This window comes from Venturia canescens, chromosome 11 (assembly GCF_019457755.1).
Source record: "Venturia canescens isolate UGA chromosome 11, ASM1945775v1, whole genome shotgun sequence".
NCBI classification, from domain to species: domain Eukaryota; kingdom Metazoa; phylum Arthropoda; class Insecta; order Hymenoptera; family Ichneumonidae; genus Venturia; species Venturia canescens.
The window spans coordinates 9,622,463-9,637,615 of record NC_057431.1 but is presented as its reverse complement, the minus strand read 5'-3'; the positions used below and the strand labels follow the sequence as shown (position 1 = coordinate 9,637,615).

General features: G+C 37.2%; 1 protein-coding gene and 1 long non-coding RNA gene across 3 annotated transcripts in view; one reads left to right on the top strand and one right to left on the bottom strand.

Annotated features, from left to right (window-relative positions):
- The first annotated feature begins 341 nt into the window (after positions 1-341).
- LOC122417807 (uncharacterized) lies at positions 342-9,614 on the top strand. Its single transcript, XR_006262351.1, has 2 exons — positions 342-1,024; positions 9,446-9,614. It is a non-coding gene; the product is annotated as an uncharacterized lncRNA (long non-coding RNA).
- Positions 9,264-15,153, bottom strand: part of LOC122417802 (prolactin-releasing peptide receptor-like) — a 28,020-nt gene continuing 22,130 nt past the window's right edge. For both annotated transcript variants that reach the window (XM_043431601.1, XM_043431602.1), the window contains one exon: positions 9,264-9,888. Coding sequence is in view for 1 of the 2 variants with exons in the window: in XM_043431602.1 (XP_043287537.1) it covers positions 9,820-9,888 (69 nt within the window). In the remaining variant the exon portion in view is untranslated. The remainder of the gene's footprint in view (positions 9,889-15,153) is intronic.

Below are 15,153 nucleotides of genomic sequence, written 5' to 3'. Positions count from 1 at the left end.
CGGAACGCCATTTTGAGATATTTCTTAAAAATAAATTTTATTCGAAACCATCAACAACGATATGATGGCTTCCCCGCTTTACGCTGTCATTTTGAATCAAACTGTTTAGCTCAAGGCAGCTCAAGGTAAGTTATCAGTCACACACGTGTAAGCATAACTACCAAAAAATTTTTCATCGATCGCAATTTTGATTATCGACCGATGGTTACGTGAGCGGTTTCCTGCTGTCGATAACTAATTGAGAGAACTCACATTTTTTTAATCGATATTGTAGATCGTTTGAATCTGACCTCTAGTGAGAAAAGATCGAAGCTGACGCTACCTTGCTTGTTGCTCAGTGCGTGAGTGGATTTTCGAAAAAAGGGAAAAAATGCTATTCAGATTTTGAGATTTATGGCAGCAAGACTTGCCTCATCCACGTATAGTAATGATCCCCCGAAACAAGCTTGTTTAAAAAGGTGTGCGATGGAATTTCGGAGTTTTCAAAAATTCGATAAAAATAACAATTTCGAATTTCCATTAGCGGAGATCCGACACAGTGTCGTCGTGATATTTGATGTTTTTTGTCGCAGTGGAGAAAGCTCTCGCGCGGGGTGGGATGCCAGTAAATCGTGAGATCAGTGTTTTCAAAGTCTTTCCAAAAAAGTCTTGTTTTCAAAGTTTTCAGTGTTTACAGTGAGAAAATCGCGATAAAAATCGGAATTTTCGAAATCACTTGTACCAAGTGCAAAAAAATCATAAAAATGAAACTTATAAAAAGTGGAACAAAGAAGACGAAACTAAGAAAACTATGAACGATTCCTCCTCTCGTTCCAACAGTGCTTATTGACCCATGACGATTTCATAAATAAAATTGAAACCTGCTTTTAAAAATTCAATGACGTTTGAAAAAAGCTTCAATTGAGCTATAAAAAATGTTATTCGAATGACACAGTGAGTGAAAAATGTTCGATATCAATTTCGAGATGCAACGATTGCGAACCGAAATATCCTAGTCGAATTTGCCGTTCTGCAGCAGCAGCAGGTATGTACAGAAAAAAAAGAAACCGCATCGAATCGATTTCCCGTGGGTATTAAAGTCTCCCTATTTCAATGCGATGCCTCCAGCAATAAAGGAGAGCCGATAGGATTCGTTTGACAACTATATGGAGATGTTTCGGAATCTCTTCTTCCCTCCTCAGAGTATACGATCACTCACCTAACCTCACTTTCAATTTTCCGAAGTTGAAATTTTCTTCGACACGATTTTTAGCAGATTACAAAAAATCTTGTCAGCAAGCTTTGTACACGTGAGCAGGATATCGTAAGGATGTGATTGAAGCATCTCCTCATAATTCGTGCTTAAGTTTTTACATCTCGAAACACAACATTGACTAACAAAAGTTGGGGATCAGGAGTTCAAAGAGCTCGAGAACAAATTCGCATACGCACACACACCGCGGTAGTCGAAATGAAAAGATTTAATATTAATGAATGAAATACTATCGAAAATTCATTGAATAGAGAAATAATTCTTTCTTCCCTCCCGAAATTTCATCAGAACCCCCATAATTCTTCCGTTGTGGTAATTCGATGAATAGACTATATCGGCCGAGAACATGAGCGGAGAAATAATTCTTGGAGAATAGCGATGTGTAGAAAATGAAAAAAATCAAACTTTTTTCCACATTCTTTGTCTACGTTCGATTTCCTTTAAGCTGAGACTATTCGATCAAATTATCTGAAAACCGATCGAAATATATTTTTTTTTTATTTAAAGAAATTGTATTTTTTTGACAGCTCGAGAAAAAAATGATCAATTATTAATAATAATAATATAAACTAAAAATTATATTTGTAATCTGTAGATTGTTTTCTAAAATTCGTCCCGAATTAATTTGGAGGTTCTTATAAATTTTTTTTCAATTCTTTTAAAATACGTTTATTGAGCGTTTATCAAGACGTTTTTTTTGTTGGCAACCATCCTTAAAATATAAAACTCATTCGTATTAATTATAAATTGAATATTCATGTTTTTATTCTTACCCATTCTTTTATTTTTATTATAAAACAATGTTTATGATATTATTATATTTTTATGACACAACAATATTTACTTGCAAGTTGAATTTTCGAGAGCAAAAATAATCCCTTAATGAGATTAATTTTTCTTTCCTTCATTTTACTTGTTAACCGAATTTTTTGGAAATTTATTTATCATTATTTAATTAATAAAATTGAGTGTGTGTATTATCGGTTAATACTTCGTTAATCGTTAAAACCGAGCGAGTTCAAGCGTCGATTTGTTTCATTGAAATAACGGATATATATAACAACGAGAGAGAATCTCCGCACGTGCCCACGTTTAAAGTTGATAGATCCGTCAATCGTATAATTCCAACGTAGTAAATACAGGGAAAATGTGTGCAAGTAGGTCCTTACCACCTGGATTCTTTCTTTGTATATCTTATTCAATGTATTTTCTGCGACGTTAATTGAGCTTGCGAGGAACTTCATTGAGGCTAATTTTCGTTCAACGGTACAATGACATTGAATTAATGCTTATACATTTATATTGTAAACACAACGCACACGATGACGGACCACTGGTGCATGGGGAATTCTATTCGTCGGCTTGGAATTTAATTCATTTTGGTTCATCATCAAAGTTGTTTTGGGATGGGGTTCAATATGTCGAATAACTGAATTGTAGAACGGTCGATATTTCGAAATTTTAAACGTTGTCATATCAGTTTGGAGACAAATAAGTAATTCGAAATTCTTATCCCCGATCGACTATTCAGCAGATTGCGTGTTTAATCAAAAATTTTTTCTTTGAATTCGTATTTACCCGAAAATATATATTTCAATAGTTTTCATTTCGAGTGCAATTTTTACAGACCATCCGAATGTCAAAAGTTCATATTTTCGAATTCAAAATGGAGAGTTATTGTTTTACGGACAGACCAGAATATAGAGTAGGAAAAAATCGAAAGTGAATTTTTCGAGCCTATAAAACTTAGATATGCGGAATAGCGATAGCTCGAAAAGGCGAAAGTCAAAATAGCGATGTTTCGAATTGGAGATCATCGGTCTGAGTAAGTGAGTGAGTGAGACGCGTGTATTTTGAGCTCCACTGCTTTTCTTTATTTTGATCGATCGACTTTTTAACGTTTCGCTATTTTGACTGTTCGACTTTTTGGTGTTTCAGTATTTCAACCTCAGTAATATTTGGTCTTTCGTTATTATATTTTCAAAATTGTGAATTTTCACAGTATCGCTGACCGTAGTAATTTATGAATTGAAAGAGTTATAGTCGAATTTTCGAAAAATCGATATTTTAGTAATCGTCCTATGGGCGATTGTTACATTCTATTTTCGATGTAACCGTGCTCAGAACCTTGCAGGTTCTGCTTTATTTATTTTCGGCATTCAAAGCTCTGGTCGAATCTATCCGTCTCCATATTATCATTCGAAGTTTATAAACTCGAGATTTTAGCTGTTCGAAATTTTAGTCATTCCAACATTTGATCCCCACCCTTGTTTTGTTATGTAGAAAACACAAAGATTTGAGACGTTGACGGACATGATGGAGGCAGCGTCCCCGACGAAACCCTAAATAAAGTGCCTATTGGGGAAAAAATAGTTTTTTTTTTTACTTAAAGCTCCTATTGAGTCTTTTTAGCGGGGAAAAGTGACTAGTGGGTCACTTTAGCGGAAAAAGTCCCTAGCGTGCTGCGAAAAAGGCCTCTAGGAACTGAAAAAGTCCCTAGCGAGAATTTTCCGTAGGGAAAGTCCCTGGTGACTTGAGCGGGAAAAGCTCAACTAGGGACTTCCCTGCAAGAAGTAACTAGCAGAGCTTGCCAGTGGAAAAAGTCCCTAGTGGAGCTTTTTTCCATTAAATGGTTTTAAAATCAATTCGAACGTGGTAAGAAGTTCCTATTTGCGTCTCATGACGTTGCGTACCCAGTCCTAAAATGCAGCGTAGTAAAGATCTAGCTAGCGTTTGGGACTTGTATTCGAATCTCACTTGTCCACTCAAATTCCTAGTCCTAGGGACTTTTTTAAGGACTCGAGGAAATTTCCGCTGCTTTTTCTGTATTTTGAAGACTCATTACTGAATTTCAGGAATAAAATCACTATTTTTTGGGACGCTTGTTGTAGGTGTATGTGGCACCTAAAAATTAAACTCGCTCAAACTTGTGTTCAATCATTGCGCAGTGTTTCAATACATTGCGTTAAATATAGGTTTAATAATATTGCGCAATACAAATATTGTGCAGTATTATTCTAGGTGTACAGCGGCCCTTAAAAGGACAGAATCGACGAAATTTTGCTGCTGATTTTTCCGTCTCTGTGTCCATTCGAAGGTATTCAGTGTAGACAGGAACTTCCCTAGTTGGCAGGATTCAATCTCTAATGACTACAGAGCTAGAAACCTGCTTTCGTTGATCCCCTAAACCGAGAAGCTACAGAATCAGGATTAATGGCGGCAACTCGTCGTATCTCGCAAAGTGACGCGCTCCAACAGCACGCCCTTGTCACCTCTAACATTTTAGGAGCTCGAAGATGTGAAGCTAGATTAATCAAGGAGCCTTGCTCCTTAATACAGACTTGGAGGCTTATGGGAAGGCGTTTCACAACGTCTCCAGCGAGTCTCCAGGCTCAAAGACATGCAAATTTTCTGCCCGCCCTTCGATAGCTTTCTCTTTTACGGATAATTGACTTTTATATGAGTTTTCATGCACTCGCTTCTCTCCGTATATTTTTAACATTATAAAGCCTCAAGTTCGATGAACTGTTTTACTTTCCTCTCACTAATAGTTTGTGCTAAAAATAAAAGTTCCGGATTCGAGTCACCAAATGGCTGCTTCATGTTTCAAAATGGCTGAACATTCCACTTCGAAATCAGCAGCCATTTTCTTCCGACGCACTAGCGCCCCTGCTGTCAAACTATTGAACGATTCGGAAAGTTTTGAAACTTTGTGACTCTACTACTTTCCCATGCGACAAACTTTTTCCTTTTTTGGCATCTCTCGAGATGACGCTGAAGTTTGCAACGTTGGAGTCCAACGAAATGCTTTAAAAAACCTCTCAAATAATTCCAGTGAATCTCCAATTGTTTTCTATGCCGAATTTGCAATTCGTAGTTTTTCAACCTGCACCAATGATTCGTGAAATCAAAAATTGGTGAGTTACAAATCTTTTTTTCGTTCATTCCGTTGGAGTCCAACGTTGCAAACTTCAGCGTCGTTCTCTCGAGTTCATGAAGTCTCTAAATCGTGTATCCTTGAGCACTGAATTTCATTGATAGTGGTTTTTATGTAAAAATTGTATCAAAATATAATTTTTCCAAATTACGTGACCTGGACGATTGCGCAACTGAAATTTCGGATTTCTTGGCCATTTTTTATTCAAATGACGCTAAACCGAGTTGAACTATAGTTCGGTGGTGCACATAAAGATCCGGGTCATTTTAAAAAATGTCAGTAGTTTGTATTAAGGCGCCCGAAGGATCGTATTTTATGGGTGTCTAAACGGGATCGATTTTTACTCCCTAATTAAAGATATAATCACTTTGAATTCATGTCAGAGTTATTAATTCGAAATTGTAAACATATTTTTTCAACTTATCTTTTGGCGAATGAAATCACAAGCCATTTACAATTAATCGGGGATCCATCACTGACCGAACCCGAAATTTCATTCGTCCCTGGCTAAAATACTATAGTTCTTTATGGAAAAAATCGCATTAGAGAGCGCAAAGGGAAAACACAACGGAAAATGGTCCAAGAAATAAGTATTAATAAAAAGACAGAAAGTTATGACAAGAATGGTCCAGCCAAGAAGAAACAAAATGCCGAAATAAGCAAATGTGGGGTTATACGACTGCTCATTACCAATTTCGTTCAATCTCTAACGTATTAGGGGAGAGCGGGGCAAAACGGGATACCCAAAAAAAATCGGGAAATTTTTTTGACTTTTTTCTCAACTTCGATATATTTGTACGAAAATGAATGAAAAATATATTTGGTAAGTATTCAAAAGTGCAACTTTTCCGAAAAATGGCGGTAATTTAATTTTGATGTCGGATTTTTTGCTCAAAAAGTTATTTGTATAAAAAAAATTCAAGGTCCCCCAATTGAACATCATCATTGGACATGTCTATTAACTGCTAGAAAAGGAAAAAACATCGTACCGCCATTTTTCGGAAAAGTTGCACTTCTGAATATTTACCATGGATTTTTCACAGTAATTTTTCATATTCTGTCCAAAAAAATTATGGGCCAAAAGGGACGACTTCCCCTCGAAAAAATGCTCTACGGATGATTTTGACTAGATGTCTCCAATGTACGGTAAAATTGAATGAAATTTGAATTAAACAAAAAGGAATAGCCTCGAGTGGCCATTTTGCCCCAGCTCCCTTACCTTGGCGGACTATCATCTGTGGTCACACCTGCACACAAATCATGTGCCCACTCCGCACAACTTAAATCCATGGTTCGGTGAATGAATAATACAAACTTTTATAAATAAAAATACACCCAAGGTGCATTGAATGAAAATTATAAAAAAATAATTCCACAAATTTTCGAGGGAAATTGCCCCGGAATTTTTTTTTTTTAATTGAAAAAAATGTCAGTACATTTCTTGGTTTTTGGGAGTAAAAAATAGACGGAGCTTTTCAAACTTCTGAAAAGTTCAATATTTCCTTCATTGTTATTGTCCACTTTTTCATGAATTTCGTAAGAAGGGTTCATTCCTTATATGAAAAGATAAGCGATTTTTTACGCACAGTCCCTATAATCCTGTGTATTTTTCTTCATGTTTAACCACATTTATCTAAATAACCAATAAGACGAACCCCTTAAAATTTGATATGCGTGTCAGTCCATTTATAAACTCTGTATAAATTTCAAGACTTTCAAGAAAATCGTTTCGTGTATGAACTACCTTAAAATAATTTCAACGAGTGATGTCAAAGCTGTCATGGCGCCCGAACGTTTCGTATTTTCCATCATTTTTCGTGCGAACGGAAATAAATTCAGGATGAAAAAAGGCTGCAGCGAGAACAGTGGGACTCGATCGAATATTTCGTTATTTTTAGATCCAAATAATTCCCACTTTCCAGAGGGAATCCTGGATTGAAAGTTTTTAATTTTTTTTTCTTTTTTTTTGCCACTTGGAGTTGCGCATGCAACCGTTCGGTGACTCTCAATTGTTTCATTTCTAACAACAACGAAAAAAAAAAAACAAAATGTATGCTTTTTATTACACGTTGATGGAACAGCAATAAAAAGCAGCCAGCAATGGCCAGTTCCATAACGTTTCATGGCCTGTAATAAACGACATGCCTAGTGTTGGGCTCGGATTTGATCTTTATCATTCCCTTCCTTGGGCACAGATCCAATTGCAAGCTCTTTTGCTAACGAAATATCCCCTTTAAAAGAACAATTATTGCTTCGTGTTATCTTACACCCTTCAGACCTTGTGTTTATGAACAGAGTTAGGGTGACTTCCCGAGCCGAGGTACTCGTGGACCTGCATGAAAACCTCTTGCTTCCTTCTCCTCTTTTCTCTCGTAGTTCCTTCACAAAATTTACTCACATAAATGTGCACGTTCATTCACTTTGGCGCCAAAAATTTCCTGCATTTAAATTCGAGCACAGATTCGTACCTCGAAAGACTTAAGATTGTGAAAATTTTTTAAAGCAACACTCTCCTAACACAGCAAAGGAAAGGTTCATGAAGAATAAAAATAAAAATTTTTATAAAATTTTCATCTCAAACATAAATAAAAGCAGATTGTAAAAAACAATTGAATGAAGTACGAAAAAAAATTTCACATTCGAATTGAACCATTTTAAAAAATACTTTTTTAATCATGAAATTTTTATCGAGCTATTGAGACACAAAAATGTTTTTTGCTAGACTCATAATTCATTGGAGCCTCAACGGTTCAATCAAAATATCAGGAATATTAAAAAATTTGATAATGAATGGAGCTTGAAGTAGATTTTCCAGCCTTTGTCAATGTTTCCTATCGAATTTACGATAACGATTGACAATAGTGCGTTATACCAATGACGTATCTTTCCGCTTATCGCATACACTCCTGCAAGGACATTCGCAGCCCATTATCTGACAAACTCTATTCAGGATCGGCGTGCTTCTGTCAACTAGTGTCCTGCACGGCAATGCTTCATAACCATCAGTGACGTTCGTCCGATAGAATTGTTGATACACGTGAGCAACTATAGCGATACCGAATCATCATAATTATAACATTTGGGGGAAAAATGCCTATCGCGAGTCGAGTAAATTTAATTTTTTTACTTACCGTCAGTTTGTTGTGGTCGAGATTGAAAAATTTTGGTTTTTTTCGACCCTGCTCGTATAGATAAACGAAATATTTTTGGGAGTTTCTCACTTTTTGAAAAATTAAAATAAAAAAAAAAATAATCTCGTAATATCGTGCAATGATTTTATCCTATCGGATTTTGGAATTTGATGATCTTTTTAAAAATCCATAACCAACCGGTTGGAATTTCAATTTTAATTTACTAGAATTCGGTATTTTCTTTCCCAATGCCTTTAGTTTTAAATATTCTTTGAATTTATTGAATAAATTCATGAACTTTTTTCACCAACAAAAAAATGTGACTGCTCGTCGAAGTTTAATTATCGAAACAGTATTTGTTAGAACAATATTTGAAAAACAATCGGGATTGGTTTCACCTGAGAATTGATCACTGAAAAAGTTCTCTAATTTTTTTTTCCTCTTTCCGTATAATTGTGAACATCGTTTGGATTGAATGAAAATATTAATCGAGAGTCATTTGTTTGGATGATTTAATTTTCTATGCGATTACCATTGGATGCAATTTCGAGCGAATAATTTTTAATATGATGAACAAAAATTGCGTTAAATTATTGAGAAATCAAATTATTTCTTAATAAAAGCGTTCCGTAAATTTTATCATTAAAAATGTATATTTTAACGTGGAATAAAAATTGCTTTCAATTTTCTGTCAGTATCAATTTAGGTTCAATTTGTCGGTTAAAAAAATTTCCATTTGCCGAGAAAATTTGGATGCTGGTATACTAACGTTCGAGTAAAAAAAAAAGGTAGGCAATAAGCCAAAGAGGGATCTCGCGGATGTTCCAACGGCTTGAGGCAATGAAAAATCGATCTTCTTACGTCCTGGCTTATCTCGAACGTTGTGGGAGAAGAAAAAAATATTTTTCCCTTCGTCTTACCCGGGCATGGTAAAATAATTGAGTTATCCTCAAATCTTTACTAACCGAGTCATTTTACATTACACAAAAAATACATTTTCATCAGATCATTTTTCATCGATGTTTGCTCGAATGATTTTTGACTTTTGTCCGTTTCACTTCTGCTTCAATATATATATATATATTTTTTTTTCATTATCCAAGCACTCGGTCTATTTATTTTCAGATTTTTGTTCCACAACGAGGATTTACAACACGTAATCATTCAACCGACAATTGATGAAACTCGACGCACAATTTTAACAGCGAATATTATTATAATATTTTCGAAATAAATAAACACTTGGCAATTTTCCGTTACGGACAAATAAATATAAATTTTTCTATTTCCATCACATTTACGATTTCTTATCTCAAAGATTTTTCATGATTTCTGCTTTCTCAACGTATCGAAAAACAGCTTATTTCCTTTGGGTACATTGCAATCAGTGAGATGAACGTCGGTAAGTATACTTAGACGAAATTCTCGTGACCCACGACCTTTTTTTAGACGGAGATAATGAGCGATCCTTGCTATCAAGATCGCTCGGAATTTCTCGTTTATGGTTCTCCACGTGCTGTGACCTCCTCGGAATGAACAACCATAATGTGTTGCGCAGTCCAGTTCGCCTGAAAGCACAGAGAACAACAGGTGACTGTGATGAATTTCTTTTAATTAATCGGAATTGGAATTGTTTTAATATTGTATAGGGCTCAAAAATGACACTAATTTGGCCCTTATGGGGAGTGAAAACTTTCTCAAGGTTACGTCCGAGCTGGTGTGGATGGAGCGAGCAATTTTGAGAAGATTTGTCCCCAGAAATTTTTCTCTCCAATGAATAGTTATCGAGTTATAAAGTAATTAGTGCGAGCCAATCCCGAGAGGGGGAAACGAATGGGGCGTGGTCACGCTCTCGTAAAGACGCGCGTGGTTGGACGCCGCTACTTTGGTGAATATTTCAGGAGCGGTGCATCGGAGAGGAAAATGAAAAAGGACTTTTCGCTTGAGAATGTTATGATTCACGTGCGTGTAAGCCCGGAAGGCAAGTTCGGAATATCTATGTGAGAGGAGAGCAGCGAAAGTGGGAGATTTTAGTAGCCGGTTGAAGTACAGGAGTTGATAGGTTTTTCGGGAAACGGAGGGGAAAACGTGAAGAATGGAGACGCGAGGTTTGAGCGATGGTGACAGGAACTACGTGGAATAAATTTGGGAATGCAGAGGGTATGAGAAAAGTGTCAAAAATGAAGATAGTAAATGGAGTCTGATCAAGGGCCACCGGAGGATTATAAAGAATGGGAAAATTCCTTGGATAAGTTCGCAACTAAAATTTCTTCGGGTATCGATCGGATGCACGGGAATGTGCTCGACACGTGATTTTGAGTGACTTTTCAACTGGAGTGACAAAGCTCTGGGCTATTACTTGGATGGGTGACCGCAACGGCATGGCGTACGAAGAGTATCGATCGGCAAGCTAACAGACGACCGACCCTTGGCCCCGGCCCTTTTCAATTAATGTAAATTCTCAAAAAGATCAGAGAATCAGGAAAAAATATGGCGCCCCACGGATCGAATGTGGTTTCGAGAGTTTCCGCGAGGTCTCTCGGGAATACCCTGAAGTCAAGATGCCTTTATGTGGCTTGGCTCGAAGCCAAGTGTCAAGGTCATATCGAGAGTTACGATTACGGTGACTTCCCGGTGGTAAATGGAAACTTGGGGGCTACGTACAGCAGAACAGCCATAAAGATCGAGTGTAAAGGGTCGCCTATTGAAAACGCGATGATCTCTGACCCGTGGAAGGCCTCGTTCCGTCCATTATCTTTCGGATGGAGCTTGTTTCGCAGGAACAAAGCTCCTTTGACCTTGATCGTTAATGCCCAAGTGAAGGTCAATTTTCGTATTTCTTAAGGTTGACATATCGCAACAGCTAGTCAAGAGACACCTTATTATTTTGAAAACTTTAAATTAACTGTAGATTATGGATTTATATATTATTTTATTAGTATTACGAAAGTCCATGATTTTTCAGGTGTGTGTCGTGATGATTTATAGAACATCATTTATTATGAAGTTTTTTAATGTCATCCTCATTTGACTCACATCGTCCAATCAGCCATATTCCTAATACCTATGGCAACGCTCTCTTCTTTGCTTACCATTTACTATCCCTTTGTGCGAGGAGGTTATATTTGACCATGGATCGACACAATGTTTGACTTGACCAGAAACATTGTCTTCAAACAAATTTATTTTTTCTAGCATTTTGTTTCTCGGATAAGAACCTTCAATTCAATTATTCAATGAATACAGATTGACAATTCACGTATTCGAATCCGTTCCGTGTTATTCGACGTTATGCAGCGATGCCACCTTTACGCAGCCAGAGTGGTAGTAGCAGAAGACGACGACACACCACGTAATTACTCGACTAAATCGAAGGTTTTTCTTTCATTCGTTCGGCAAACTTCGTTTTTTTTTATTCAAAAATGATCCTCATCATTTTTATAACATTTGAGAATTCTTTTTTAAAACATATCTAATCGGGAAAATTAGTTATTCATGGCTCAAGTCGCTGTTGGAGCGCGGTCTTCATAAGCTGTGTGTTAAATTTCGAAATTTTATCGATCTTTTATTGTTATAACTAGTCGATGATGCGCTTAAAAATTTTGCCGATATTTTCCTGTGCCCTCTAACTATGAAATGAAAAAATATCACGCTGGTATCTAATAATGAAGTTTGCGTCAGGTCAACCTTAAGCCTGATGCTTCACCTTCGAATCAATTGCTGAATGATTTTGCAGCGCCCTCGTAGTAACGCGAGTGATAACTTTCGTCAACTGGACCAAAGGGGTTAAGTGATGTTAAGTTATGTTTTTCTTGCTATGTGTATGTTATCAAAGTTGAATGTTGATGCCAGTTTCATAAGGGTTATAAGCTGTGCGAAAAAAATATATGCAGTCTCGTGAATAAGCTGGCTATTGGCTCTGTGGAGGGGGGAGCGACGGATAAGCAAGTAAACAAAGGGGAATATTGATAATGACGCATCTGTTTGCACTTCGGTAAAAGCAATGTCGGAGCCACAATGGCGGAACATTCGCGATATACAGCATCCGACGCTTGTAATTAATGTGCGCCTCTATACAGATATATTGAGTGAAATTATTCTTAAGTGCTGTGATACGCGTGTACACTGGGTGTCCCAGTCATGGAAGTAGAACTCGTGGATTCGTATCCGGTATTAAGGTAGAACATTCCCGAAGGATCCTATTTTACGGGTGTCTAAATTAGGTAGATTTTTACTTCCTAATTGAAGATATTATCAGTTTAAATTAATGGCAGAGTTATTAATTCGAAATTGTAAATACATTTTTTCAACTTATCTTTTGACGAATGAAATTACAAGGCATTAATTAATCGGGGATCCGTCACTGACCAAACCCGACATTTCATTTGTCCCTGACTAAAATACTACAGTTTTTTATGTAAAAAATTGGCTTAGAGAGCGCAAAAGAAAACACAAAGGGAAATGAATCAAGAGAAGAGTATTAATGAAAAGACAGAAGGCTATGACAGGAATAGCCCGAGCCAAGAAGAAACAAAATACCGAAATTAACAGTAAAGTGTCGAATTTTTTTCCAGACCTTCATTATATACTTCATTGTTATTGTGCACTTTTTCATAAATTTCGTAAGAAGGGTTCATTCTTTATATGAAAAGTTAAACGATTTTTTACGCACAGTCCGTATAACCCTCTGTATTTTTCTTCATATTTAAACGCACGTTTATCCCAATAAGGAATAAAACGAACCCTTTAAACTTTGATATACGTATTAGTCGACTAGCCATTTAATTAAACTCTGTGTAAATTTCAAAATTTCCTTAAAGAAATCGTTTCGTGCATAAACTACCTTAAATTCTAAGATAAAAAGTATTTGGAAGCTTTTTTATGGTAACACTGCCTATTGCGTTATTTCACATCGAAGTTCAACCAATCAGAGGCTAGTCATTATACGAGAATGGGGGCGACAAAGGAATCTTGGCTGTTGCCTTCTCATAGAAATGGTCAAACTTTAATAACTCGCAGAGAATTAATCGGAGCAATGATCTTCCAAATACTTTTCGACTCAGAATTTGATCCCTGGTCCGAGTTAAAAAACTTGAACTTCTGGGAAGCTTTTTTTTTAAATTAACCTCATTTTATGGAACTTGGACATGAAGATGAAAAGTTTTTCAAGTTGAAGGGTTAAAATAGCGAGGAAGGACGGAAGACATGCTACTGAAATTGGGCAGAGAGAAATAGTGTCTTTTGACCTCGCACCCGACATGGAGGTCGAATTGTTAAATTTAATTAGACCGTCAAATGAAACGGAGATATGGAGTGTAATTGAGGGACGAATAAAGGGCGAGACGAACACCGTATGATTTCACTTGGATTGAAGTGTTCCACCACGAGAAGAGGCGCTCACAGACAGTTAAGGCAAAATCGATCTGAATCCAATTAAGCTTAGGGCTATCGCGAAATTGAGAGGTTCCTGGTCGGACGTTATCTTAGCGTATTTAAAGGCTATATTAAACGGCACCCTTTACGTGTTTTGATGCGGTAAACTATTTTGGGCCAATAACACTCGAACGACGGTGCAAGTATGCGTCCTCAAAGTTTTATTGCAAGTTTTACTTCTTATGCTGCAACGATAAAACAATCCACATAGGGATTCTTGAACCCATTGGAACATATCAAACATTTATTTTATTATCTGGACGTGACGCGTCGTGAATAGATGGAGATATGGGAAAATGGAGCAAGCACCTTTTCTCTCCCCGATACTGGCCATGTGATATTTCCCTTTTGGTGACACTTGTCCACGTTTGGGATGTGCTTTAAGCAGCTGTTTTCATTTCCGGTCTTTCGACACTGCCACCATGGAGCTACGTACGCATCGACGTTTCCTTTGCACGTTCGTATCGTTTCATACGAATCATACAACTATTTACAGAGCCTTTCAAAATTTATGCCTCAGATTTACCTCGTGGAAATGTCAAAAAGCTTCAACCAGTCGAACGATATCCTGCTGGATGAACGAGTCCCTAAAAAGTCCTGAGACTTGGGACTCGAGTGGACTGGTCAGACCCAAAATGACTCCCAAATAGGACTTTCCACTTTGCTCAGTTTGAACCAAATGTGACGTCATGAATCCTAAGTTGAAACTCGGGGCCTTTTTAAGGGTAAATTCTAGGGATGGGTCGCATTTATGACCCCGGATTCCAATTTGAGACGTCCTAATAAAAATTTTCTGTCCTCTCAAGATTGAGGAAAAGAATTCCCATTTGGGACTTACTTATTTGGGTCTCATTTGTCCATTAAAGCTCAAGTTCCAACCGGTACTTATTTGGGTCTGCTCATCCGTCAGGGAATCCAAACATCAGTAACCGACCAATGAACATAAGCCACGAAACAGGTCGCAAGCTCTGTAATTCCAGGCTTCGAAGATTGGTGGCAGCTCAGGGACTCACCGTTCGCCCCGCCCACTTTTTTCATTTCCCGTTTCTCATTGGTTGTCGCCAATGATCACTCGTAACTAATAAACGACGCATGACAGAGCGAGATAGTAGAAGACTTTTGTTAAAATTTTATTCTATTTTTATTCCATCTTCATGCTTCAAGGGCCGAAGAAAACTTTTGAAATGCACTGTACGCATTGAGCTCGAGGGTGCGTGGGACATGTGCATTCGAGTGTGTAATAAATGGGCTACGATTCCCATTGGTTTGCCGTAAATCAAGGCCCCCGGACATATCAGAGCGTTCATGCACGTCGACACTTTGGACGGTATATATACTATCGGGAAACTGTACGAAAAGGTAGATACCGTTATCGGCGCCCATTCTGGTAAAAGCGGTAA